This window comes from Anolis sagrei, chromosome 6 (genome assembly GCF_037176765.1).
Source record: "Anolis sagrei isolate rAnoSag1 chromosome 6, rAnoSag1.mat, whole genome shotgun sequence".
Classification (NCBI taxonomy): Eukaryota; Metazoa; Chordata; class Lepidosauria; order Squamata; family Dactyloidae; genus Anolis; species Anolis sagrei.
Window position 1 is genome coordinate 6,346,076 of NC_090026.1, and position 24,924 is coordinate 6,370,999.

The 24,924-nt window shown below is 43.9% G+C and overlaps 1 protein-coding gene across 1 annotated transcript in view; it reads left to right on the top strand.

The window, feature by feature from the left end:
• CHD3 (chromodomain helicase DNA binding protein 3) overlaps positions 1–24,924 on the top strand; it is a 108,247-nt gene that overhangs the window by 40,838 nt on the left and 42,485 nt on the right. The window contains exons 5-13 of the mRNA XM_067469717.1: positions 4,872–5,149; positions 7,828–7,958; positions 10,812–10,959; positions 12,219–12,394; positions 16,817–17,047; positions 17,332–17,535; positions 18,898–19,109; positions 24,235–24,366; positions 24,497–24,596. Coding sequence (XP_067325818.1) covers positions 4,872–5,149; positions 7,828–7,958; positions 10,812–10,959; positions 12,219–12,394; positions 16,817–17,047; positions 17,332–17,535; positions 18,898–19,109; positions 24,235–24,366; positions 24,497–24,596 — 1,612 coding nt within the window. The remainder of the gene's footprint in view (positions 1–4,871; positions 5,150–7,827; positions 7,959–10,811; positions 10,960–12,218; positions 12,395–16,816; positions 17,048–17,331; positions 17,536–18,897; positions 19,110–24,234; positions 24,367–24,496; positions 24,597–24,924) is intronic.

Below are 24,924 nucleotides of genomic sequence, written 5' to 3' on the forward strand. Positions count from 1 at the left end.
TCAGCAGTGGAACTTTCTGCCCCAGAGTGTGGTAGAGGCTCCTTCTTTGGAAGCTTTTAAACAGAGGCTGGATGCCCATCTGTTGGGGGTGCTTTGAATGTAATTTTTCTGCTTCTTGGCAGAATGGGGTTGGACTGGGTGGCCCAGGAGGTGTCTTCCAACTCTAGGATTCTATGTTCCTTGATGCGTGTTTGGCAATGCTGCGTTTGGTGGTCCCTATGTTCACTTGTGTCTCATTTGCAAAAGTATTGTCCTTGTATTTTCTTACTTGTTTTTCCTCTTAAAACATGCTCTAGAGTCCTCAAAAGATACGAGAAGCGGTTTTCATGATTGTGGTTTGGGACCCAGTTTGCTAGGAAGGACCCCCTGTAGAGCCGCGCGCATGGCTTTCCTGTCTGATTTGTAAGAATTCATATTTATGCTGTTGCGCAGAGACGGGAAGGTTATGAATGCATGTCTGCCGGCCAAAGTCCCAGAGGTCCTTGTAGACTCAAACCCCCATCGGGTCAAATGTCAGTGCGCTGGTTACTGGCGCTGCGCGTTGACAGGAGATGAAGTGCCGAGGCTGGTTGGGGGCAGCGAGATCGCGAAGACACAGCCTCTGCCGCGAGGATGATTGCAAATGATGGATGTCTTATGCTCCAGGGTTCTTGGCGGAGGGGGGCGGGAGGGGGGGAGAAGAGGCGGGAGGTCAGAGCGCTGGGCCTCGAGCCTTGTCCTGTAACGCCGCGCTTTGTTCCACTGAGCAGAGCGGCATTGGTCTCTGTCGGATTAAACGGCGCATTGGCCTGTTCCACTTTGGCAGTCCTTGTCTTCCCTTGAGACTGATAAGAGCTGAGAGGAGGGAAGACATGTAATCCTTGCCTTGCTGGGCTGCGGGGCTTCTCCTGCGGGAAGGCAGCTGGTGTGATCTCTGCGTAATGCTTTGGTTGTCTGTGCAAAACAGCCCTCCTTCCACACTGGCCTGATCTTCCAGCCTCGCATGCTGTCTTCTTCTTGGTCTCACTTCCATTCTGATAAGTTTTCAGAATGAAAAGAAATGCTTTGTATCATTTGCTCTACATCTCTGGCTTATGAAGTTGGCTCCAAATACTTTAATTGCTTGATAACTCGGGGAACTTGAAAATAGAACAGAACTGGAAGGGCCCACAAGGTGTTTCACCCAGTAATTTATTTTATTGCAATTTGTATCTCATTGTATTGTAATTTATTGTTCGGGCTTGGCTTCATGTAAGTGGCTCCGAGTCCCCATTGGGGAGATGGTGGCGGGGTATAAACAAAGTTTATTATTATTATCTACTAGCTGTCCCCTGCCATGCATTGCTGTGGCCCACATGGGGGTTCTGTGTGGCCCAATTCTATCATTGGTGAGGTTCAGAATGCTCTGTGTTTGAAGGTGAACTATAAATCCCAGCAACTACAACTCCCAAATGTCAAGATTCTATTTTCCCTAAACTCCACCAGTGTTCACATTTGGCCTTTTTGAGTATTCATTCCAAGTTTGGTCCAGATCCATCATTGCTTGAGTCCACAGTGATTTCAGGATGTAGGTGAACTACAACTCCAAAACCAAAGGACAGTGCCCACCAAACCCTTCCAGTATTTTCTGTTGTTCATGGGAGAACTGTGTGCCAAGTTTGGTTCAATTCCATCATTGGTAGGGTTCAGAATGTTATTTGATTGTAGGTGAACTATAAATCCCAGCAACTACAACTCCCAAATGACAAAATCATTTTTTTTAGTGAAGGACATACATTGGGTTGTTAGGTGTCTTGTGTCCAAATTTGGTGTCAATTCCCCCAGTGGTTTTTGAGTTCTGTTAATCCCACAAACAAACATTACATTTTTATTTATATATATCTATATATATAAAAATGCTCTGTGCATAATGAGTACCTTAAAAACAAAAGAACCAATGAACAAAATCACACCAAATTTGAGCCTCACCACTCAAGGAGTGACCATCACTCAAAAAATTAAGATTTTGTCATTTGGGAGTTGTAGTTTCTAGGATCGATAGTTAACCTACAATCAAAGAGGTGGCAGGGGTCAGCTAATTTCCCAAGCTTCCTAAAAATCAGCTTTATTGACATTCAGAGTATGTGTCTATCTACATTTGGCTTCTTAATTCCCTTTTGTATTATAATTCCCAAGAGGACATGATCACTACCATCCAAAAATCACACTATTACCTCCCCACTGGTCACTTAATCTCTGTGTTATGGAATGCTTTCATGGCCAAAATCACTGGGTTGCTGTGAGTTTTCCAGGCTGTCTGGTCATGTTCCAGAAGCATTCTGTCCTGAAGCTTCGCCCACATCTATGACAGCATTCTGAACTATACCAACAATGGAATTGAACCAGACTTGGCACACAGAACTCCCACAACCAACAGAAAATACTGGAAGGCTTTGGTGGGCATTGACCTTGAGTTGTAGTTCACCTACCTAACAATAGGAGCATAGTGTCTAGATCTAGGGAAGTAATGCTAGCCATGCTCTATTCCGCCTTGGTCAGACCACACCTGGAATACTGTGTCCCATTCTGGGAACCACATTTGAAGAAAGATATTGACAAGCTAGAATGTATCCAGAGGAGGGCAATTAAAATGATCAAGGGTCTGGAGAACAAGCCCTATGAGGAGCAGCTTAAAGAGCTGGGCATGTTTAGCCCGAAGAAGAGAAGGCTGAGAGGAGATATGATAGTCACGTATAAATATGTGAAAGGAAGTCACAGGGAGGAGGGAGCAAGCTTGTTTTCTGCTTCCCTGGAGACTAGGATGCAGAAGAATGGCTTCAAACAACAAGAAAGGAGAATCCATCTGAACATGAGGAAGAACTTCCTGACTGCGAGAGCCATTCAGCAGTGGAACTCTCTGCCCCGGAGTGTGGTGGAGGCTCCTTCTTTGGAAGCTTTTAAACAGAGGCTGGATGGCCATCTGTCAGGGGTGTTTGAATGCAATATTCCTGCTTCTTGGCAGAATGGGGTTGGACTGGATGACCCATGAGGTCTCTATGATTCTATGATTCTACCTCCAGAAAGTACTGTGGACTCAAGCAATGATGGATCTGGACCAAACTTGGCACGAATACTCAATATTCCCAAATGTTAACATTGGTGGAGCTTGGGGAAAATAGACCTTGACATGTGGGAATTGTAGTTGCTGGGATTTATAATTCACCTACAGTCAAAGAGCATTCAGAACCCCACCAACGATAGAATTGGGCTAAACTTCCCACACAGAACCCCCATGCTTTGAAGGGAATCGCTGTCACGAAGCTTCCTCCAGCCTCTCACGCTCTCTCTCACCCACACATGTGCACCACACTGCCATGTGGCGAGCATGCCTGCTTTACCCTCCCTGCTTCGGGTCTCAGAGACAGCCCTCCCCTTGGCTGAGAGGCTGGCTGAAAGGCCAGCCAATCGCAGCAGAGGAGGGCTTTTGGTGGGAAGATTTGCCATCTGGGTTGTTGTAGGTTTTTTCGGGCTATATGGCCATGTTCTAGAGGCATTCTCTCCTGACGTTTTGCCTGCATCTATGGCAAGCATCCTCGTAGTGATGTCTGTTGGAACTAGTCACCTCTGGGCTGAGAACAGCGGTATAGAAGTAAAGTAAATAAATAAATAAACTAGGAAAAAGGGTTTATATCTCTGTGGAATGACCAGAGTGGGACAAAGAATTCGTGTCTGTTGGAGGTTGGTGTGAATGTTTCAACTGACCACCTTGGTTAGCATTTGATTTGCCATCTGCTCCCAAAAAAGAAGAGAAGGACAAGTGAGAGATCTTCAGCCTTCTCTGCCAAAGGAGTTTCTAAGACCATCAGAAATATATGTTTTCTGATGGTCTTTGGTGACCCCTATGAAACCCCCTCATGACCCCCCCCCCCCCCGGCATCCTGACCCCCAGGTTGAAAAACATTGGTTTAGGGCTCTTTAGGCTAAAGCCAGCACTTTGAATTGTGTTTGGTAGCAGACGGGCAGCCAATGGAGGTGACATAACCGGGTGGTTATATGCAGGGCTGTAGCCGGGGGTGGGGGCTGTTTAGGAGTTCTACCCTGAAAATTTTCAGTTTAAAAAAACCTGTTTTACTCATGAATTTTAACTGGTTAACCAAATCCCCATGCTATTTATTTGTTGTGTCAGGGCAACCAGTCAATTATATTACATTTCTAACAGAATAAAGCAAACAAACAGGCAAAATACAAATTTTGTGAGTTTGGTAGTTGATTAAATGATTAAATGGTAGTTGATTAAATCCCCATGCTGAGTCTATGAGAAGCGAAAATTAAATTGATTTAATTAAGTCTATATAAAATATAGAATGAAGGATACTATTTAAATTATTTTGTGTTATAGGACTACTCTTCATGATTCGCTAAAAAATTTTATCACTCTCCCACCCCAAATTTTTTTTCTGTAGTAGTAGTAGTAGTAGTTGTAGTAGATTTTTTTTTCAGTAGTCAGAATTTTTTTCTGGCAACAAAGCTGGCTGTATGTTCCCTGTATGCTGCTCCAGTGAAAAATCTGGCTGCTGCCTGTTGGACCATTTGAAGCTTCTGAACAATTTTCAAAGGCAACCCCATTTATTTATTTATTTATTTAAAACTTTTTTATCCTGATCTTCTCGACCTCCGTGGAGGGACTCTGACCGACTTAGAGCGTGTTGCACTAGTCTAGTCGAGATGTGACAATCAAAAGAAGAAAATGGAAAACTATAGTGTCAAGACATCTTCTTCCTTGGGATGATGTGCAATTTATACATTGAACCAAGTGTTGTTGTTGTTCATTTGTTCAGTCGTTTCCGACTCTTCGTGACTGCATGGAACCAAGTAGACATATTGAATAATTGTTTTCTCCCCTTGTGCCGTAGGCCTCTTATTGCCAAAAAGAACCCCAAGATCCCGATGTCCAAAATGATGACCATCATGGGAGCCAAATGGCGGGAATTCAGTGCCAACAACCCCTTCAAAGGGTCGACAGCAGCTGTGGCTGCCGCTGCAGCCGCTGCCGCCGCTGCAGTAGCTGAACAAGTGTCGGCTGCAGTGGCAGCAGTCACCGCTTCACCTGAGCCACTGCAACCTTCACCTCTGCTGCAAACGCCTTCGCAGCCTCTTCCGATCCGCAAAGCCAAAACCAAAGAAGGCAAAGGTAAGTACCAGGAATCACCAAGCTTTTCTAAAGTAAATAGTGGAGCCACAGGTGTATGTTGAAGAGAACTTCTATGGTTTGAGTAATCCAGTTTCTCTTTGCTGTAGAAGCCAGATCCATCTCTATTGTTAAAAAACTGTCGCTCCATGGAGGGAGAGTGTGTGTGCATTCATGTACACACAGAAAAACAAACCCTAGCAGTTGCATTTCCTTGGGAAGGAAGTAGAACCTTTGGTCAGTCCAGCCAAGGTCAGCCAGTGGCAGCACTTCTTTAGGTTCAGTACCTTGGAGAGTTCTTTTTCAATTCAGCAAAAACCAGTAATGGACTCTATTGCTCCATGGAAACCACTAGCCACTACTGAAGCTAGGAGTCAGGGTGTATTTATTTAAAACATTTATATTCTACCCTTCTCACCTTGCAGGGGACTCAGGACAGAGCACAATATATATATTCAGCAAATGTATCTATTGTGTTGTCGAAGGCTTTCATGGCCGGAATCACTGGGTTGTTGTAGGTTTTTTCGGGCTGTATGGCCATGGCCTAGAGGCATTCTCTCCTGACGTTTCGCCTGCATCTATGGCAAGAATCCTCGGAGGTACTGAGATCTGTTGGAACTAGGAAAAAGGGTTTATATATCTGTGGAATGACCAGGGTGGGACAAAGGACTCTTGTCTTCTGGAGCTAGGTGTGAATGTTTCAACTGACCACCTTGATTGGCATACAGTGGGTTAACTGTGCCTGGAGCAAACTTTTATTTGAGAAATGCTGGACCACTCTCACAACCACCATGTCAGACTACACAGAGAAGCCACTGAAATACACAAGCATGTGGACAATTTCAACAGAAAGGAGGAAACCATGAAAATGAACAAAATCTGCCTACCAGTATTAAAAACTCTAAAATTGCAACAGCACAACAACAGAGAGGAAGCAGGCAGGGACATCTAATTACCTCTCAACAAAAGTTTGCTCCAGGCACAGTTAGCCCATTGTATGCTAATCAAGGTGGTCAGTTGAAACATTCCACCTAGCTCCAGCAGACAAGAGTACTTTGTCTCACCCTGGTCATTCCACAGATATATAAACCCTTTTTCCTAGTTCCAACAGACCTCACTACCTCTGAGGATGCTTGCCATAGATGCAGGCGAAACGTCAGGAGAGAATTCCTCTAGACCATGGCCATACAGCCCAAAAAAACCTACAACAACCCAAATGTATTTATTTATTTATTTGCTGCATTTGTATGCCTCACTTTCTCAGCCAAAGGCGACTCAAGGCATTTCGCAGTCGGCAGCGATTCGATGCCATAACAAATATCAAAATACAGTTAAAACAAATATAAAAACAATTTAGCATTTAAAATGTAATATGAAAAGCAAATATATCTGTAAAAACAAGAGGAACGGGATAGAAATACCGGAAATAATAATAATAAATAATAAAAAGAGGGATGCGTTTGGACAGGTAAACTGGGTAAACTGGGCCGGGGCCATTTAGGGCTTTATAGGCCAGAGTTAGCACTTTGAATTGTGCCCAGAAGTAAACAGGCAGCTGGTGGATCTGACATAACATAGGAGTTGTGTGCTCCCTGTATGCCGCCCCAGTTATTAACCTGGCTGCCTCTTGTCAGACTATTTCAAAGGCAACCCCATGTAGAGTGTGTTGCAGTAGTCCATCCTGGATGTAACGAGAGCATGGATAATAATAATAACAATAATAATAATAAACCTTTATTTATACCCCGCTACCATCTCCCGCAGGACTCGGTGCGGCTTACAAAAGGCCGACCCCAAATACATCATAAAAAACATAACAACAACAATACCACAATAAATAACTCGTAACAAAACAAAAAACAGTACAATAATGACACGACGCATTTAAAAACCTGTGGCAGGGCCAAGTACAAGGGTTAAAATCAAAATGCTAGGCATGTCCAAGGGAAATAGTATGGATATTTTAGGATAGGTGGACGTGCAGACAATTCTAAGTCTCTCATAAAGTGCGTTTGGGACATATTGCTTAGGATTCCTTATTCTGGGAAAGCACACTGGAACATCCACGTTTTCAAGCTCCTTCTAAAGACTGCTAATGTTGGGGCTTGCCTGATGTCCTTGGGGAGGGAATTCCAGAGTCGTGGGGCCACCACCGAAAAGGCCCTGTCCCTCGTCCCCACCAATCGCGCTTGCGATGCAGGTGGGATCGTGAGCAGGGCCTCTCCAGATCACTGTGGCTAAGTCTAGGTTTGGGATTGTATTGCCTTGGAGCTGGGCTCTCATTTTTTCCTGAGGATTGTATAGGATTGTATAGTGGATTGTATAGTGGATGCAGGATTGTATAGTGCGTTAAGGCCTTGGAATTCTGCACCCAAGGTAGATCTTGACTCCCAGATTTCCATAAAACATTCCTTTCTTCTCTGGAACTGAGAGGTACCAGCTTTTAGTCCTTTTGAAATCAACCCTGTCTCTAAGAATGGCTTAGTGTGGATTGGAGTGAAAGAGAATAGCAGCCCAGACACGTGCGACCTTGGCATTTGGTAGTACTAGCCTGACTCCAGGGATCTCTTGCCAAGTTTCACCATCTGCTTGGGGCTTTGTGGTTTCACGGAAGCACACATTTTTCTTTCAAATGAGGGACAAAGCTTAGCAAACGTCCCTTAATTTTTTTCTCCCAAAAGGTCCAGGCCACAAGAAGCGAAGCAAGAGCCCTCGCGTGCCAGAGGTGAAAAGGAAGATGAAGGGCAAGAAGATGGCGCCACTAAAGATCAAGCTGGGCATGATCGGGGGCAAGCGCAAGAAGAGCAGCTCAGTAAGGTCCATTCCTTGCCGACGGTGGTGGTGGTGTGTGAATGTTGCTGCTGGGTTGGATGTCAAGAAGAGCTTGATGGCTGTAGAAGCAAGCAGGATAGAAGGACACAATGCAATTACTTTAAAAATTGTGGGGTTTTTTTGTTCATGTCAGGAGCAACTTAAGAAACTGCAAGTCGCTTCTGGTGTGAGAGAATTGGCCACCTTGATTAGCATATAATGGCCTGAAAGTGCCTGGAGCAAACTTTTGTTGAGAGGTGATTGGATGTCCTTGTTTGTTTCCTCTCTGTTGTTGTGCTGTTGTAATAACTCTTAAAAAACTCTAAAATTACAACAGCAAAGCAACAGAGAGGAAACAATCAGGGACAGCTAATCAACTCTCAACAAAAGATTTCCCCAGGCACTAGCAAGCCACACCAAAAAACTGCCAGGCCATCAAATGCTAATCAAGGTGGTCAGTTGAAACATTCACACCTAGCTCCAGCAGACAAGAGTCATTTGTCCCACCCTGGTCATTCCACCTTTTTTCCTAGTTCCAACAGACCTCACTACCTCTGAGGATGCTTGCCATAGATGCAGGCGAAACGTCAGGAGAGAATGCCTCTAGAACATGCCCATATAGCCCGAAAAAACCTACAACAAACCACAACCACTTCTATTTATCTCCTGCATATGAGTTTGATTTGCATCCCTTTGGTTATTTTGCATTTTTTTTTATTTCTGATTAGTCACGGGGGGCAGGTCAAGACTTGACCTCTGACAGTCTGTCCCTCGTTGTAAATGACACCAGGCATTGCATTCCTGGCACATGCTGTTCAGCTTGCCTTTGCTGCTTTCAAGACTTCTGTAGCTATGAGATTTTTCTTACGAACCGTGATGACGTGTGAGAGGGTTGCATGGTGTGTGCTTTTTCTCTTATAACATCATACCTATTTTCATCTTCCCTTGTAACATCAAATTGTATGTCTTTATTAAGTAACAATTTCACCATGTCTTCCAAAATCAAATACTCCTGACCTATATCTGAGCGGGCTGGATAGTAAGCTGTCTCCCCTTTTCTTTTCCTGCATATTTTTGGGAGCAGATACTAACCTTTTAATCAGTGGTTCTCAACCTGTGGGTCGGGACCCCTGGGGGGGGGTCACGAGGGGGTTTCAGAAGGGTCGCCAAAGACCATCCAAAAACATAGTATTTTCTGTTGGTCATAGGGGTTCCAGGTGGGAAGTTTGGCCCAATTCTATCATTGATGGGGATCAGAATGATCTTTTATTGTAGGTGAACTATAAATCCCAGCAACTAAAACTCTCAAATGCCAAGGTCTATTTTTCCCAAACTCCACCAGTGTTCATTCACATTGGGTATGTTGAGTATTCATGGCAAATACTCCTGACCCATATCTAAGCGGGCTGGATATTAAGCTGTCTCCCCTTTTCTTTTCCTGCATATTTTTGGGAGCAGATACTAACCTTTAAATAACTGATTCTCAACCTGGGGGTCGGAACCCCTGGGGGGGGGGGGGTGTCACGAGGTGGTGTCAGAAGGATCGCCAAAGACCACCAGAAAACACAGTATTTTCCGTTGGTTACGAGGGTTCTGTGTGGGAAGTTTGCCCCAATTCTGTCATTGGTGGGCTTCAGAATGCTCCTTAATTGTCAGTGAACTATAAATCCCAGTAACTGCAACTCTCAAATGCCAAGGTCTATTTTCCCCAAACTCCACCAGTGGGCATGTTGAGTATTCATGGCAAGTTTGGTCCAGATCCATCATTGTGTGAGTCCATAGTACAAATGGACTCCCCCCCACTTTCTGGCACCAACGGCTGCTCTGACCAGAGCGAAGACAGAAGGGAGCAGAAGACACTTCCATCTTGTCTTTACTAATAACATAATATAGTATATTGTATATACGTATAATATTTATAATATCATAATGTAATACAATATAATACTAGTAATAATAATTCAATATTATAATTATAATTATATATTTACATTACATGTAATATTACTAATAATATTACAATATAACGGTATAGTTCAATATAGTAATATATACTGATATTGTAAGGTAAAGGTAAGTCATGTTTGACTCTGGGGTGTGGTGCTCATCTCCATTTCTAAGCCGAAGAGCCAGTTTTGTCCGTAAACACCTCTAAGGTCATGTGGCCAGCATGACTGCATGGAGCGCCGTTACTGATATTGTACTATGCTAATAATATAATATATTGTATGAAAATATATATTGTAAGTCGCTCTGAGTCCCCTTCGGGGTGAGAAGGGCGGCATATAAACGCCGTAAATAAATAAATAAATAAATAAATAATGCTCTCTGGATGTAGGTGAACTACAACTCCAAACCTCAAGGTCAATGCCCAGCAAACCCTTCCAAGATTTTCTGTTGGTCAAGGGAGTTCTGTGTGGCAAGATTGGTTCAATTCCATTGTTGGAGTTCATAATGCTCTTTGATTGTAGGTAAACTATAAATCCCAGCAACTACAACTCCCAAATGACAACATTAATCCCCTGCCAACCCCCACCAGTATTCAAATCGGGGCATATCACGTATTTGTGCCAAATTTGGTCCAGTGAATGAAAATCCATCTTGCATATCAGATATTTACATTGCAATTCATAACAGTTATGAAGTAGCAACGAAAATAATGTTATGGTTGGGGGTCAGCACAACATGAGGAACTGTATTAAGGGGTTGCAGCATTAGAAAGGTTGAGAACCACTTCTTTAAATGATTTGGCCCCATCCCTGTCTGCAGTCCTTTTTTTCCCTCCAACTGTTTCCCCTCATTTCTGCCTCTCTTTGGGCCTTTCCTAATGGAGGGCCGCTCCGGTTATGTGCAGCATTTATTTCAGAGCGATGAGGTGGGAGAGCCAGAAGAAGAGTCGGACCCCGACAACTCCAGCGTCCACAGCTCCTCGGTGCGTTCAGACAGTTCAGGCAGGGTCAAGAAAGCCAAGCGGGGTAGGCCTGGGCGGAAGAAGAAAAAAGGTGAGCGTTGGCTGCGGATTGAGTGGGCAACCGGACACCTTTCCCAATGTAGTCCACCCTAGGGATGCATATCATTTGCGATTCAGGAGAAAATGCCTCTAGAACATGGCCATATAGCCCGAAAAAACCTACAACAACCCAGAAATTGATATTCTTCACAGTATTCTTTCAGCCTTTGAAAGATCCCACAATCACTGGTTTGCAACCTGTGAGTCCCCAAATGTTTTGGTCTTCGAGTACTCGGGAGACTTATTATTAATTGGCAATTAGTTTCTGTTTTATTTATTTATTTATTTATTTATTTATTTATTTACAGCTTTTATATTCCGCCCTTTTCACCCCGCTGGGGACTCAGGGCGGATTACAGTGTACACATATATGGCAAACATTCAATGCCAATTTTTGACATACAAACATATACAAACATACACAGAAGCTATTTAACTTTTTTCTGGCCGCCAGGGGAGCTGTCGCTTTCATCATCCATCTGCGACACTGATGAAGCACTTCCGCATTCCCCGCATGCTTCCCTGCTGGAATGCTCTGCTGGAGTCTTCTTTATGGCCCCATAAATCAGTTAATTTAGCCTCCCCACACTTTAAGATTGTACCTAATTTTCCTACTTGGCAGATGCAACTGTCTTTCGGGTTGCAAAGGTCAACAACAGGCTACACATAATGGGTTGGAAACCCACTCCAACCTGGGCTGGCTTCGAACTCATGACCTTTTTGGTCAGAGTGATCTTAATGCAGCTGACACTCAGCCAGCTGCGCCACAATCCCGGTGATTATAAAGACAGTCATTCAACCGATACCGAATGGTGATACTTGTTTTCATTAATCATAAGCCAAATGTGATGTTATTAATTATTAATTAATGTTATTAATTACTTAAATGTTGTATTTCATCATTCTACTTTCACTTGACTTATCCGATAGTTTGTTGACCGAAATAAAGGCTACTGACTGACTGACTGACCAGAGTTTACTTTTTCGTTCTTATTAGCAACTTTTAATTACAGTCCAGCAAGCAGGTAGTTAGTCATTACAAGCCTTAATATTATACTGGTGTCTACAAAATTATTAACTCCATCCATACATTCTTCCATACACATCATCTTAAATCCACATTTATCAAATCTGCACATTGAATTTCTTGGGACAGTCTGAAAAACTGAAATGCCGCCGCATGCCTGTGACTCTGTCTTTGGTTGGTGCCCTCACGCTGCTGTGCTTTCTCCTTCCCTCCCGGCCCGGCAGTTGCTGGCGAGGAAGAGGCGGACGGCTACGAGACCGACCACCAGGACTACTGCGAGGTGTGTCAGCAGGGCGGGGAGATCATCCTCTGCGACTCCTGTCCCAGAGCTTACCACCTGGTGTGCCTGGACCCGGAGCTAGACAAGGCCCCTGAGGGAAAGTGGAGCTGCCCCCACTGTGTAAGCTGCTCACCTTTCTTCTTTGTTCTCTGCACACTAGCACCTCCCGCCCCCCCTGCTTCCCCCATTTCCAAGGAAGGAGCCTGCCTGCTTGGAGCCTCTGCTTTGGTTTAGGGTGCGCTTCCTCTTCCAGCTTCGGAGCCCAGAATTCTGACCTCTCAGAAGGAAATCTAGCTCCAAAACACTGTGATTAGTAAAATTATCCTTTTTTTCTTTGGGTCTTTGGGTGAATTATAATGGGGTAAAATCACAGATTACTATTCAAAGAACCACAGCCTGTTCTTCTTCTGTAGTCTCTGCGAATCACACAATTGGGTTTTGTGATCAATCGTGTGAATTCATACGAGGGGTATTTTTAAAGTAAGGTCCGTTTTGTTGTAGACACTAATAGTTCGCGTGCATACTGCAACGAGCGCGTGTGTCGTGTACCGGCATGCCTGGGGAACAACTGTGCTCAGTTTCCGCTCTGTAGCTCACCTGTACGGTTCTGTTCTGTGCTTTAAAAATGTCTAAGACTATCAGCTCACCCTCCGCATGTGAGGTTCGCTCAGTGATACGGTTTTTGTCAGCAAGGAACCTGCCTGCTGCAGAAATTCATCGACAGATTTGTGAAGTGTACGGTGATACTGTTATGAGTGAAAGCAAAGTGCGTAAGTGGGTACGACAAAAGATGGCCGTGACAACGTCCATGATGAGGACCGCTCCGGTCGCCCTTCTTTGATTACAGACGATTTGGTGGCTTCAGTTGAAGCGAGTATTCGTGAGAACAGGCGCTTCACAATAACAGGTCTCTCAAACGAATTTCCTGACATGTCGAGATCAGTGCTTTACAACATTGTTTCTGAACACCTAAAGTTTAGGAAACTGTGCTTCTGTTGGGTCCTGAAACTCCTAACAGAGGACCACAAAAACCAAAGATTTGAGTGTGCGATCATATCAAATCGTCTGTAATCAAAGAAGGGCGACCGGAGCGGTCCTCATCATGGACGTTGTCACGGCCATCTTTGAATTGTCGTACCCACTTACGCACTTTGCTTACATTCATAACAGTATCACCGTACACTTCACAAACCTGTCGATGAATTTCTGCAGCAGGCAGGTTCCTTGCTGACAAAAACCGTATCACTGAGCGAACCTCACATGCGGCGGGTGAGTTGATAGTCTTAAACATTTTAAAGCACAGAGCAGAACCGTACAGGTGAGCTACAGAGCGGAAACTGAGCACAGTTGTTCCCGAGGCATGCCGGTACATGACGCACGTGCTCGTTGCGGTATGCACGCGAACTACTAGTGTCTACAACAAAACGGACCTTACTTAAAAAATACCCCTCGTAGATGGCCACTTTAGAGACCCACAATGACGTATGCAACTTGTTAAGCTATTAAGGTATTATGTATTTATTTATGACATTTATATGCCGCCCTTCTCACCCTGAAAGGGATTGAACGGCTTACAAGTTATATGTACATACAATATATTATGTTATAAGCATAGCACAATATTAGTATTATATATTACTATATTGTACTATACCACTATACTTTAATATTATTAGTAATATTACATGTAATATGAAACATAAAATCATTATATTTTATTATTACTAATATTATATTGTATTATTATTAGTTTTATATTGTATTACATCATAATATTAACAATATCATATGTGTATACAATCCATGATATATACATGATGATACTTGCTCTGCAAGTGGAATAAATCAAACCCCTCCCTCCCAAAACCATGTGATTCGGGCTAAAAAAGCCAATGTCTGTGTGTCCCTTGTGTGGGTTGGGGACGGTGGAAAAGGAGGGGCCTCGGGGGGTGCTGTGTGCAAAGGGACAAGGAGGCAAGGGCGTAGAGAAAAGACCCTGAGATGCCCTGTGGTTTCCAAATTTTAATCCAGTCCTCACCATATTTTTGTACCACAGTAACTTAACTGCAGAGACTAAGATCGTCTGGGGAGGCCTTGCTCTCAATTTCACCTTCCTGGGGAGAAGAAGCAGGGCCTTCTCGGTGGTGGCCCCTCGGAACTCCCTCCCTAGTAAAATTAGAGCAGCCCCCTTTCTCCTGACATTCAGGAAGAAAGTACAAATGTAGTTATGTAACCAAGCTTTCAGACAGCAAAGCTTGTGGTGCAATAAGATAATCAGGAATAGTGAACGGACCAGCGAAATGACTACGGACTTAATTTTGGATGGCATGATTTTAATAACTGTTTTTAAATCGTGGTGTTTATTCGTGGGTTTTAATATAAATGTTATTGTATTATTGGTGTTTAATTTTTTATGCTTTATGTGAAAATGTTACTTGATGTTTATGTTTTGATGTGGTCACGTTAATTTATTGTTATATGTTATTGTCTTGCTATTATCTTTTGGTTTTTCACATCTATGTATGGCCCTGAATTATAATGTTGGAAGCCACTTTTAGTTCCCTTAGGGCAGTGTTTCTCAACCTGGTGGTCGGGACAGCTGGAGAGGTCACAAGGGGGTGCCAGAGGGGTCGCCAAAGACCATCAGAAAACACAGTATTTTCTCTTGGCATGAAGGTTCTGTGTGGGAAGTTTGGTCCAATTCTATCGTTGATGGAGTTCAGAATACTTTTTGATTGTAGGTGAACTATAAATCCCAGCAACTACAACTCCCAAATGTCATGGTCTATTTTCCCCAAACTCCACCAGCGTTCACATTTGGACATAGTGAGTATTTGTGCCAAGTTTGTTCCAGATCCATCATTGTTTGAATCCACAGTGCTCTCTGGATATAGGTGAACTACAACTCCAAAACTCAAGGTCAATGCCCACCAGACCTTTCCAGTATTTTCTGTTAATCATGAGAGCTCTGTGTGCCAAGTTTGGTTCAATTCCATCATTGGTGGAGTTCAGAATGCTCTTTGATTATAGGTGAACTATAAATCCCAGCAACTACAACTCCCAAATGACAATCCCCCCCAACCCCACCAGTATTCAAATTTGGGTTTATTGGGTATTTGTCCCAAATTTGGTCCAGTGAATGAAAATCCATCCTGCATATCGATTCATAATAGCAGCAAATTCATAACATTTGAATTATGTATTGTCAAAGGTTTTCATGGCCGGAATCACTGGGTTGTTGTAGGTTTTTTCGGGTTGTATGGCCATGTTCTAGAGGCATTCTCTCCTGACGTTTCGCCTGCATCTATGGCAAGCATCCTCAGAGGTAGTGAGGTCTGTTGGAAGTAGGAAAAAGGGTTTATATATCTGTGGAATGACCAGGGTGGGACAAAGGTCTCTTTTCTGCTGGAGCTAGGTGTGAATGTTTCAACTGACCATCTTGATTAGCATACAATGGGCTGAATGTGCCTGGAGCAAACTTTTGTTGAGAGGTAATTAGATGTCCCTGCCTGCTTCCTCTCTATTGTTGTGCTGTTGCAACTGCGTAGTCTGACATGGTGGTTGTGAGAGTGCTTGTGAGAACACAGAAATGCTGGAGCACTCTCACAACCACCATGTCCGACTACATAGAAAAGCCGATGAAATCCACAAGCATGTGGACAATTTCAACAGAAAGGAAGAAACCATGAAAATGAACAAAATCTGGCTACCAGTATTAAAAAACTCTAAAATTACAACAGCATAACAACAGAGAGGAAACAGGCAGGGACATCTAAAAACCTCTCAACAAAAGTTTGCTCCAGGCACAGTCAGGCCATCAAATGCTAATCAAGGTGGTCAGTTGAAACATTCACATCTTGCTCCAGCAAACAAGAGTCCTTTGTCCCACCCTGGTCATTCCACAGATATATAAACCCATTTTCCTAGTTCCAACAGATCTCACTACCTCTGAGGATGCTTGCCATATATGCAGGTGAAACATCAGGAGAGAATGCCTCTAGACCATGGCCATACAGCCCGAAAAAACCTACAACAACTCATTTGCATTACGATTTGTAACAGCAGCAAAATTACAGTTATGAAGCGGCAATGGTTGGGGGTCACCACAACATGAGCAACTGCATTAAGAGGTTGCAACATTAGGAAGCTTGAGAACCACTGCCTTAGGGGGGAGAAAAGTGGTATATAAATGTAGTACAGAAATAAATAAAACAGATAATTAGCACTATGGCAATAGAGATGTTTGACATCCTGATGCTTTGTGTTGTCCTTGGATGAAAATGTCTGGACCTTTCATTCTCGAGAGCAGATCTGCATCTACTAAATAATCAACATTATTTCAGAACTGTGGCTCTTCCACATCCTTTGTTTTGCTTTACCGAGCATTTTGGCTGTAGAGAGCAAACACCGAAGCCCTTGAGCATCATTCTAAACCCTTTGAAGAGTCTTTGTCGTTTCCGCCTCCAAGGGCTCCTGCCTGCGTGACCCGACTATCGTAATCCCGCTCCCTCTCTTTGCTTCTGTCGTGTCGCTGGCCTGCAGGAAAAAGAAGGGGTGCAGTGGGAGCCCAAGGAGGAAGAGGATGAATACGAAGGGGAGATGGACGATGCCGAGAAGGAGGAGGAGGACGACCACATGGAGTACTGCCGGGTCTGTAAGGACGGCGGCGAGCTCTTGTGCTGCGACGCTTGCATCTCCTCCTACCACATCCACTGTCTCAACCCACCACTTCCCGAGATCCCTAACGGGGAATGGCTGTGTCCCCGCTGCACGGTGAGGCCGCGCGGGTGGAAGGGGGTGGTTGGGCTGCGAGGGAGAGCAAGGTGAAGAACAGGCCTTCACTGAGTCCAGAAATAATGGATTCCTAGGGTGAGAGGCTTTGGCACAGTGGTTCTCAACCTGTGGGTCCCCAGATGTTTTGGCCTTCAACTCCCAGAAATCCTAAAAGCTGGGATTTCTGGGAGTTGCAGACCAAAACACCCACAGGTTGAGAACCACTGCTTTACCAGATGGGTTGGCTTCTTGACTACATGACAGCTTTGTCTTTCCATTCCCAGTGTCCCATGCTGAAGGGCCGTGTACAGAAAATCCTCCACTGGCGATGGGGGGAGCCTCCAACGGCAGTTGCTCTGCCCCCGCCGCCTGAGGACAACCCAGAGGAGCCTCCTCCCAAGGCGATGCAAGGGCGCTCGGAGCGCGAGTTCTTCGTCAAGTGGTGCGGACTGTCCTATTGGCACTGCTCCTGGATAAAGGAGTTGCAGGTACGACCCTGATGAAAAGCGATGTGACATTGAAGCTCTGTCTCTGAAGGCTATGTCTACTGTCAAGGTCTCCTTTCCTCACTGAACTGTCTCAGTGGTGGTCATATTAGTGAGTAGTCAGAATTTAGAACATTTGAGCTAGAGGTTTAGCACAGCTGGTAAATCATCAGCAATTATAAGATCTATCAACCAAAAGGTTGCAAGTTCGAAGCCCTGGGTTGGCGTGAGCTGCCAACTGTCAGCCTAGCTCATTGTTTACCTAAGCAATTCAAAAACAGCTTTATCTGTGATTAGAGAAATTAGGTACCCCTAAAAGCGGGGGAGGTGTTTTATGATGCCATAAAAGAAAACAGATCAGAAAATGCTGGACAACCAAAAGGAAAGAGGGAGTCCTGATGGCTCTTTGTTATAGAGGATAGAGCAACAGCAGCCCCTAGACTTGAGCCCAACTTTCCATGACCAAAAACAGCGGGACACTGAGTCAAAACGAACCAATTCCTTCTGTTCTCTCTGTGTATTGTCTATATAAAGCGGCATTGGATGTTTGCCGTGTATGTGTACTGTGATCCGCCCTGAGTCCCCTTCGGGGTGAGAAGGGTGGAATATAAATAAAGTGTTGTTGTTGTTGTTGTTGTTGTTAACACAACAAGATGAGTTCACAGTAGACACTCAGCTGGCTGTTGCATTGGATCACACGTTGGACACTTCCCAAGTGTCTAGGACTGTGTGATGTATTGGTGAATAATGCGTGCAGATCGCAGTAAGGTGGCCTTTTGCAGCTGGCAGATGGTCATTTTGTCAGCTCCGATTGTGTTTAAGTGCAGGCCAAGGTCTTTAGGCACTGCACCCAGGGTGCTGATCACCACTGGGACCACCTTTACTGGCTTGTGCCAGAGTCTTTGCAGTTCAATCTTTACATCCTTGTTTATTATTATTATTATTATTATTATTATTATTATTATTATTATTAGAAATACAATAAGATACGTCCATAACAGACACTCTGCTGGCTGTTGAATTGGATCACACGTCGGATTCTTCCCAAGTGTCTAGAACTGTGTGATGTATCGGTGGATAATGCATGCAGATTCCAGTAAGGTGGCCTTCTGCAGCTGGCAGATGGTCATTTTGTCAGCACCGATTGTATTTAAGTGCAGGTCAAGGTCTTTAGGCACTGCACCCAGTGTGCCAATCACCACTGGGACCATCTAGACTGGTTTGTGCCAGAGTCTTTGCAGTTCGATCTTTAAATTCTCATATTGTGTCAACTTTTCCAGTTGTTTCTCTTCAATAATAATAATAATAATAATAATAATAATAATAATAATAATAATTGTGCCTTTTATTCCCATTGAATCCTAGCTCGAGATCTTCCACCTGGTGATGTACAGGAATTACCAACGAAAGAATGACATGGATGAGCCTCCACCACTGGACTACGGCTCTGGCGACGATGACGGCAAGAGCGAGAAGAGGAAGATCAAGGACCCTCTGTATGCCGAGATGGAGGAGAAGTACTACCGCTACGGCATCAAGCCTGACTGGATGACCGTCCATCGCATCATCAACCACAGGTCAGCTTGTGTCTCTCTGTGTGTGGCGGAGAGAGAGTTAGTATTTCTTGCCACATTGCCTCCTAACCCTAGCAATGACCCAACCCTTGTTAGTGGGTTGTTAAACCCTTTGAGATCCACGCATCTTTTGGAAATATTGTGATCCCAGCATTCATTGTTGAAAATCTTGTGTACAACAATCAGTGGTTAATGGTCCAGCTAGAGACAGTTGTGTGAGTCGGCAGCAGAGCAGCTGTTGTGTTTTTTTTGTTTTGCCTTGTTTGGAAAGCAAAGCATCAATTATGACTGTGGAGAATTACATGGAGTCAGTCATTCTCCACATGTGTTTCCCCAAGAAAATATCTTCCCCGCTGCTCCCGTTCTCTCCCCCCCCCCCCCAAACTCCTTTCTTATGACTTGAAACTCTTCTTTCTTTTTTTCTTGTTGTGTTTGAGGTCCAGACTTTCTCTGCGGCAAGGGCCTTGATCCACTGTAGCCTTTAATGACTTGAACGGCTGCCTTGCAGTTGCATGGCTATTATTGCTATGAAAGGGAGTTAGCAAACCCTCCTTGTGTCTTCTTAAAATTAAAATTAATTAATTAAATTCATTAAATTAATAACATTAATTCATTAAGAAATTAAAACAGCTTCCTCCCTTTCTTCCTACAAGAAACAATTAAAGACTTGTGCACCAGTTGCTCCTGTACCTTGGGAAGTCAGACTTGGTAGTCCATGCTCTGGTTACATCCCATATAGCAGCGTTTCTCAACCTGGGGGTCGGGACCCCTGGAGGGGTCGTGAGGGGGTGTCAGAGGGGTCACCAAAGACCATCAGAAAACACAATGTTTTCTGTTGGTCATGGGGGTTCTGTGTGGGAAGTTTGGCCCAATTCTATTGTTGGTGGAGTTCAGAATGCTCTTTGATTACAGGAGAACAAAAAATCTCAGCAACTACAACTCCCAAATGTCAAGGCCTCTTTTCCCTGAACTCAACCAGTGTCCACATTGGGGTATATTTAGTATTTGTGCCAAGTTTGGTCCAGAGCCATAATTGCTTGAGTGCACAGGGCTCTCTGGATGTAGGTGAACTACAACTCCCAAAATGTCAAGGTCTATTTTTCCCAAACTGTAGGTGTTTGGAGTTTGTAGGTGAACTACTACTCCAAAACTCAAGGTCAATGTCCACCAAACCCTTCCAGTATTTCCTGTTTGGTCCAATTCCATTGTTGGTGAAATTCAGAATGCTCTTTGATTGTAGGTTAACTACAAATCCCAGCATCTACAATTCCCAAATGACAAAAGCAATCCCTTCAACCCCACAAATATTCAAATTTGGATGTATCAAGTATCTGTGCCAAATTTTGTCTCGTGAATGAAAATATATCCTGCATATCAGATATTTACATTACGATTCATAAGTCACAAAATTAATTATGAAGTTGCAACAAAAATAATTTTATGGTTGGGGGTCACCACAACATGGGGAACTGTATTAAGGGGTCGCGGCATTAGGAAGGTTGAGAATCACTGCCATATAGACTACTGCAACGTGCTCTACATGGGGTTGCCTTTGAAGACTGCGTGGAACTTCAATAGGTCCAATGGGCAGCAGCTAGGGTACAGGGAGCATACAACCCCCCTGTTACATCAGCTCCACTGGCTGCCAGTCTGCTACTGAGAACAATTCAAAGTGCTGGATTTAATCTGTAAAGCCCTTAATGGTTCTGGCCCAGCTTACCTGTCCGAACGTATCTCCCTCTATGAACCATCACGGAGGTTAAGATCTTCTGGGAAGGCCCTGCTCTCGGCCCCACCCCTGTCATGACTGCAGTTGGCAGGGACTAATTTATTTATTTATTTATTTATTTATTTATTTATTTACCTGACTTATATACCGCTGTTCTCAGCCCGAAGGTGACTCACAGCGGTTCACAACAAATACGAACAGCAAAAATTCAGTGCTACAGTATAGAAACAGTTAACAACCTAACACATTACACAATTAATAAACAGTTACTACAATACCCCATTCACTGTCGTCTCATCATCAAAAACATGTTCCAGATTCGTCAACCATTGTTCCATTCCAGTGTTCATTAACCAATCATTGCACTAATTATTGGAACGCCTGCTCAAACAGCCAGGTCTTCACTTTTTTGTGGAATACCATTAGAGATGGTGCTAGTCTAATGTCCGTAGGAAGGGCGTTCCACAGCCGAGGAGCCACCACCAAGAAGGCCCTATCTCTCGTCCCCGCCAGCCGAGCTTGAGAAGCAGGCAGGATCGAGAGCAGGGCCTCCCCGGAAGATCTCAAAGTCCTGGTGGGTTCATAGGCAGAGATGCGGTCGGATAGGTAGCTTGGGACGGAACAGTTTAGGGCTTTAAAGGCCAACGCCAACTCTTTGAATTGAGCCTGGTAGCAGATCGGTAGCCAGTGGAGTTGGTGCAAGAGGGGGGTTGTATGCTCCCTGCGCTCCGCTCCTGTTAAAATCATGGCTGCCGAGCGTTGGACTAGTTGGAGCTTCCGAGCTGTCTTCAAAGGCAACCCCACGTAGAGAGCGTTGCAGTAGTCTAAACGGGATGTAACCAGAGCGTGGACTACTGTGGCCAAGTCAGACTTCTCAAGGTACGGGCGCAGCTGGCGCACAAGCTTTAGCTGTGCAAATGCTCCCCTGGTCACCGCCGAAACCTTGGGTTCCAGGCTCAGCGATGAGTCCAGGGTCACACCCAAGCTGCGAACCTGCGCCTTCAGGGGGAGTGCGGCCCCATCCAACACAGGCTGTAACCCTATGTCCTGTTTGGCCTTGCGACTGACCAGGAGTACCTCTGTCTTGTCCGGATTCAATTTCAATTTGTTCGCCCTCATCCAGACCGGCCAAGCACCGGTTCAGGACCTGAACAGCCTCCTTAGTAGCAGGTGGGAAGGAGTGACAGGACCTACTCAGTGGCAGCTCCTCGGCTCTGGAACTCTTTCCCCAGTGAGATTGGATCAGCACCCTCCCTCCTGGCCTTTAGAAAGAAAACAAAGATATGGATGTGGCATCAAGCCTTTGACTAATAAATTGTGCAGTACAAAGTTCAATGAAGGAACATGTGCAATGACCATTTGGAATGGCTAATGTATACAATTTCTGGATCATGGCATTTTAATGTTTATACTAGGATGATTTCATGCTTGTCAGAATCTTTAAATTTTATGCATGTCTTATGTTTAATGGTTTTAATCATTGTTATATGTAGTAATTACCGTATTTTCTGGTGTATAAGACTACTTTTTAACCCAAGAAAATCTTCTCAAAAGTCTGGGGGTCATCTTATACGCAGGAGTTGTCTTATACAGGGTAGTCGTCTTATAGAGTGGGTGCTGAAACTTCTAATCCAGATTGAAGAATCTGTGGTTGCTTCATATGGTGGGGGGAGCTCAAAAATGGCAGTGGCCGTGTCCCTGCTGTATGCAGCGGCTGTATGAAAGCATTAAGGGCGACGCTGTACAAGTACGGTAGAAGGAAATCCATTCATCAGGATTCGTGGACTTAATGCGGTCCTGATGGTGAGGTGTCCAGGGCGCCCAGGGTATGGAAAAAAGAGATAGAGTGGCTCTGGGCCCAGAAAAACACACCTCTTTTACCTGTTTGGCACGCCCTTGTATCCTATTACTGTGCCTCCTCCTCTGCCTCTCAGATCTCGCTCTTCAAGACTGCAGTGAAGCGGTGCAGGTGCGCATGTGTGAGATCTGATAGGCAGAGAAGGAGGGACAGTGATAGGAAAATTACCAGATTGAAATCAAATCTGATGTTTTTAAAAATTTTATTTGGTGTGTGTTGAAAGAGGGGTAGTCTTATACGGCGAGTATATCCCAAACTCTATATTTTAACTGGAAAAGTTGAGGGTTGTCTTATACTCCCAGTTTGTTGCAATCTGGAGCAGGGAACGAGGCCCTAAGATAACTATCCACCACACTTGACTGTGAAAAACAATCCTTTTTTATTGAAGAAAAATGGTTACAAAATAAAGGAAAAATGCAAGTCAAAAGCCACAGCAAAATCAGCAAACATGAATTTAAATGGACAAAGCAAAAGCCAAAGCCACACTGCAAAATACTAGAACCTGTTAGCAATCCACTAACCGTACTTGATATCCTAGAAATCTTTCAAGACCATGGCCAGGGAAACCGGGAGAACTGCCAAGGTCTTCATCAATCTGAAACGATGCCTGAACTGAGAAAGTCAGCCCAGCGGAAGGCAATTAAAGCCGAAGAATTGGTTCCGTGAACCGCCCCTCTGTTTTGAAGCCGTTGTTTGTATTTCTTTTAATCGGGAAGACCTTCGCAAGCTGAGTGATTTACTTCTGTCTTGCCAAATCTGGCCCCTTCTGTTGTCATTAAAGTTACCAGGTGCAGAAGGGAGTGAAAGGTCATGGCTTCCCTCTGAAACATTCTCATGAACACTGGTACTTTCATTTTCCAAATCTACAGAAGTTCCTTCCTCACTAATTTCAGGAACATTGGCATTTTCCAAACCTACAGAAGTTTCTTCCTCACTAATTTCAGGAGCATTGGCATCAAGAGGTACATTTTCATTAGCATCAGTAAATATATTTTCATTAGCATCAGGAGGAACAAACAGAGAATCAGGTTCAAGTTCAAACTCAGGCTGAACCCCAACACAGTTGTCTTATATGCCGGCAAATACGGTAGTTATGATTTCCTTGTGTACTTTATGCTAGCATTGCATTTTTGCCATTAGTATGTTGCAAATCGCCTTGAGTCCTCCCAGGGGTGAGAAAGGCTGTTTATAAAGACAATAAATAAAAAAAAATACCTTCCTGTTTAGACAGGAATTTAATGAAGGAAACTAAGCTGGAGTGATAAGAAACAACATAATGTGATAGACTGGAACAAAGTGCAATATAAGCAGACATGGTGCCAGAAGAATGTGAATATATACTACTGTTGTTTTAAACTGCTTATTTTATAATGTTTTATATTTATTCTCAATGTATATGGATTGTTGTTTGCATTATTTTAATATGTTGTAAGCTGTTTTCGGTCCAGTGAGGGAGAAAAGCGGGATATAAATAAAGATTTTATTATTATTATTACTCTGTTTACTTTCTGGTACTTTCTTCTTTTTTTTCTGTCCTGAAGCATTGACAAAAAGGGCAACTATCACTACTTGGTGAAATGGCGTGACCTTTCCTATGACCAGTCCACCTGGGAGGAGGATGAGATGCCAATTCCCGACTATGAGTACCACAAACAGGCCTACTGGTTCCATAGGTAAGAAGGTCCTTCAGCTTCACTGATGTCTTGGAAACTAGGATGGAGACTCACAGGCTCTTGTGCCCTATAGCCATGCCAGGCTTATGTTTCGTGGGTGAAACATCAGAGAGGTCTTTCTTTTCTTTAGGGAGCTGATTATGGGCGAAGACCCTGCCCAGCCCAGGAAGTACAAGAAGAAGAAAAAGGAACTAACATCGGAGGACCCTCCTAACTCTCCCACAAATGATGTAAGCTCTGCGGAAGCTGTGGAATGACCCTTCTGCCACTGGATATTTATTTATTTATTTATTTATTTATTTATGACATTTCTATGCCGCCCTTCTCACCCCAAAGGGGACTCAGAGTGGCTTGCAAGATATACACATACAATATATTATGTTATTAGCATAGTACAATATCAGTATTATATATTACTATATTGTACTATACCATTATATTGTAATATTAGTAATATAATAAATATTGTATAATTGTAATTGTTTGTGCTGGCATTGAATTTTGCCATTACCTATGTGGAAACCGCTTTGAGTCCCCTTCGAGGTGAGAAAAGCGGTA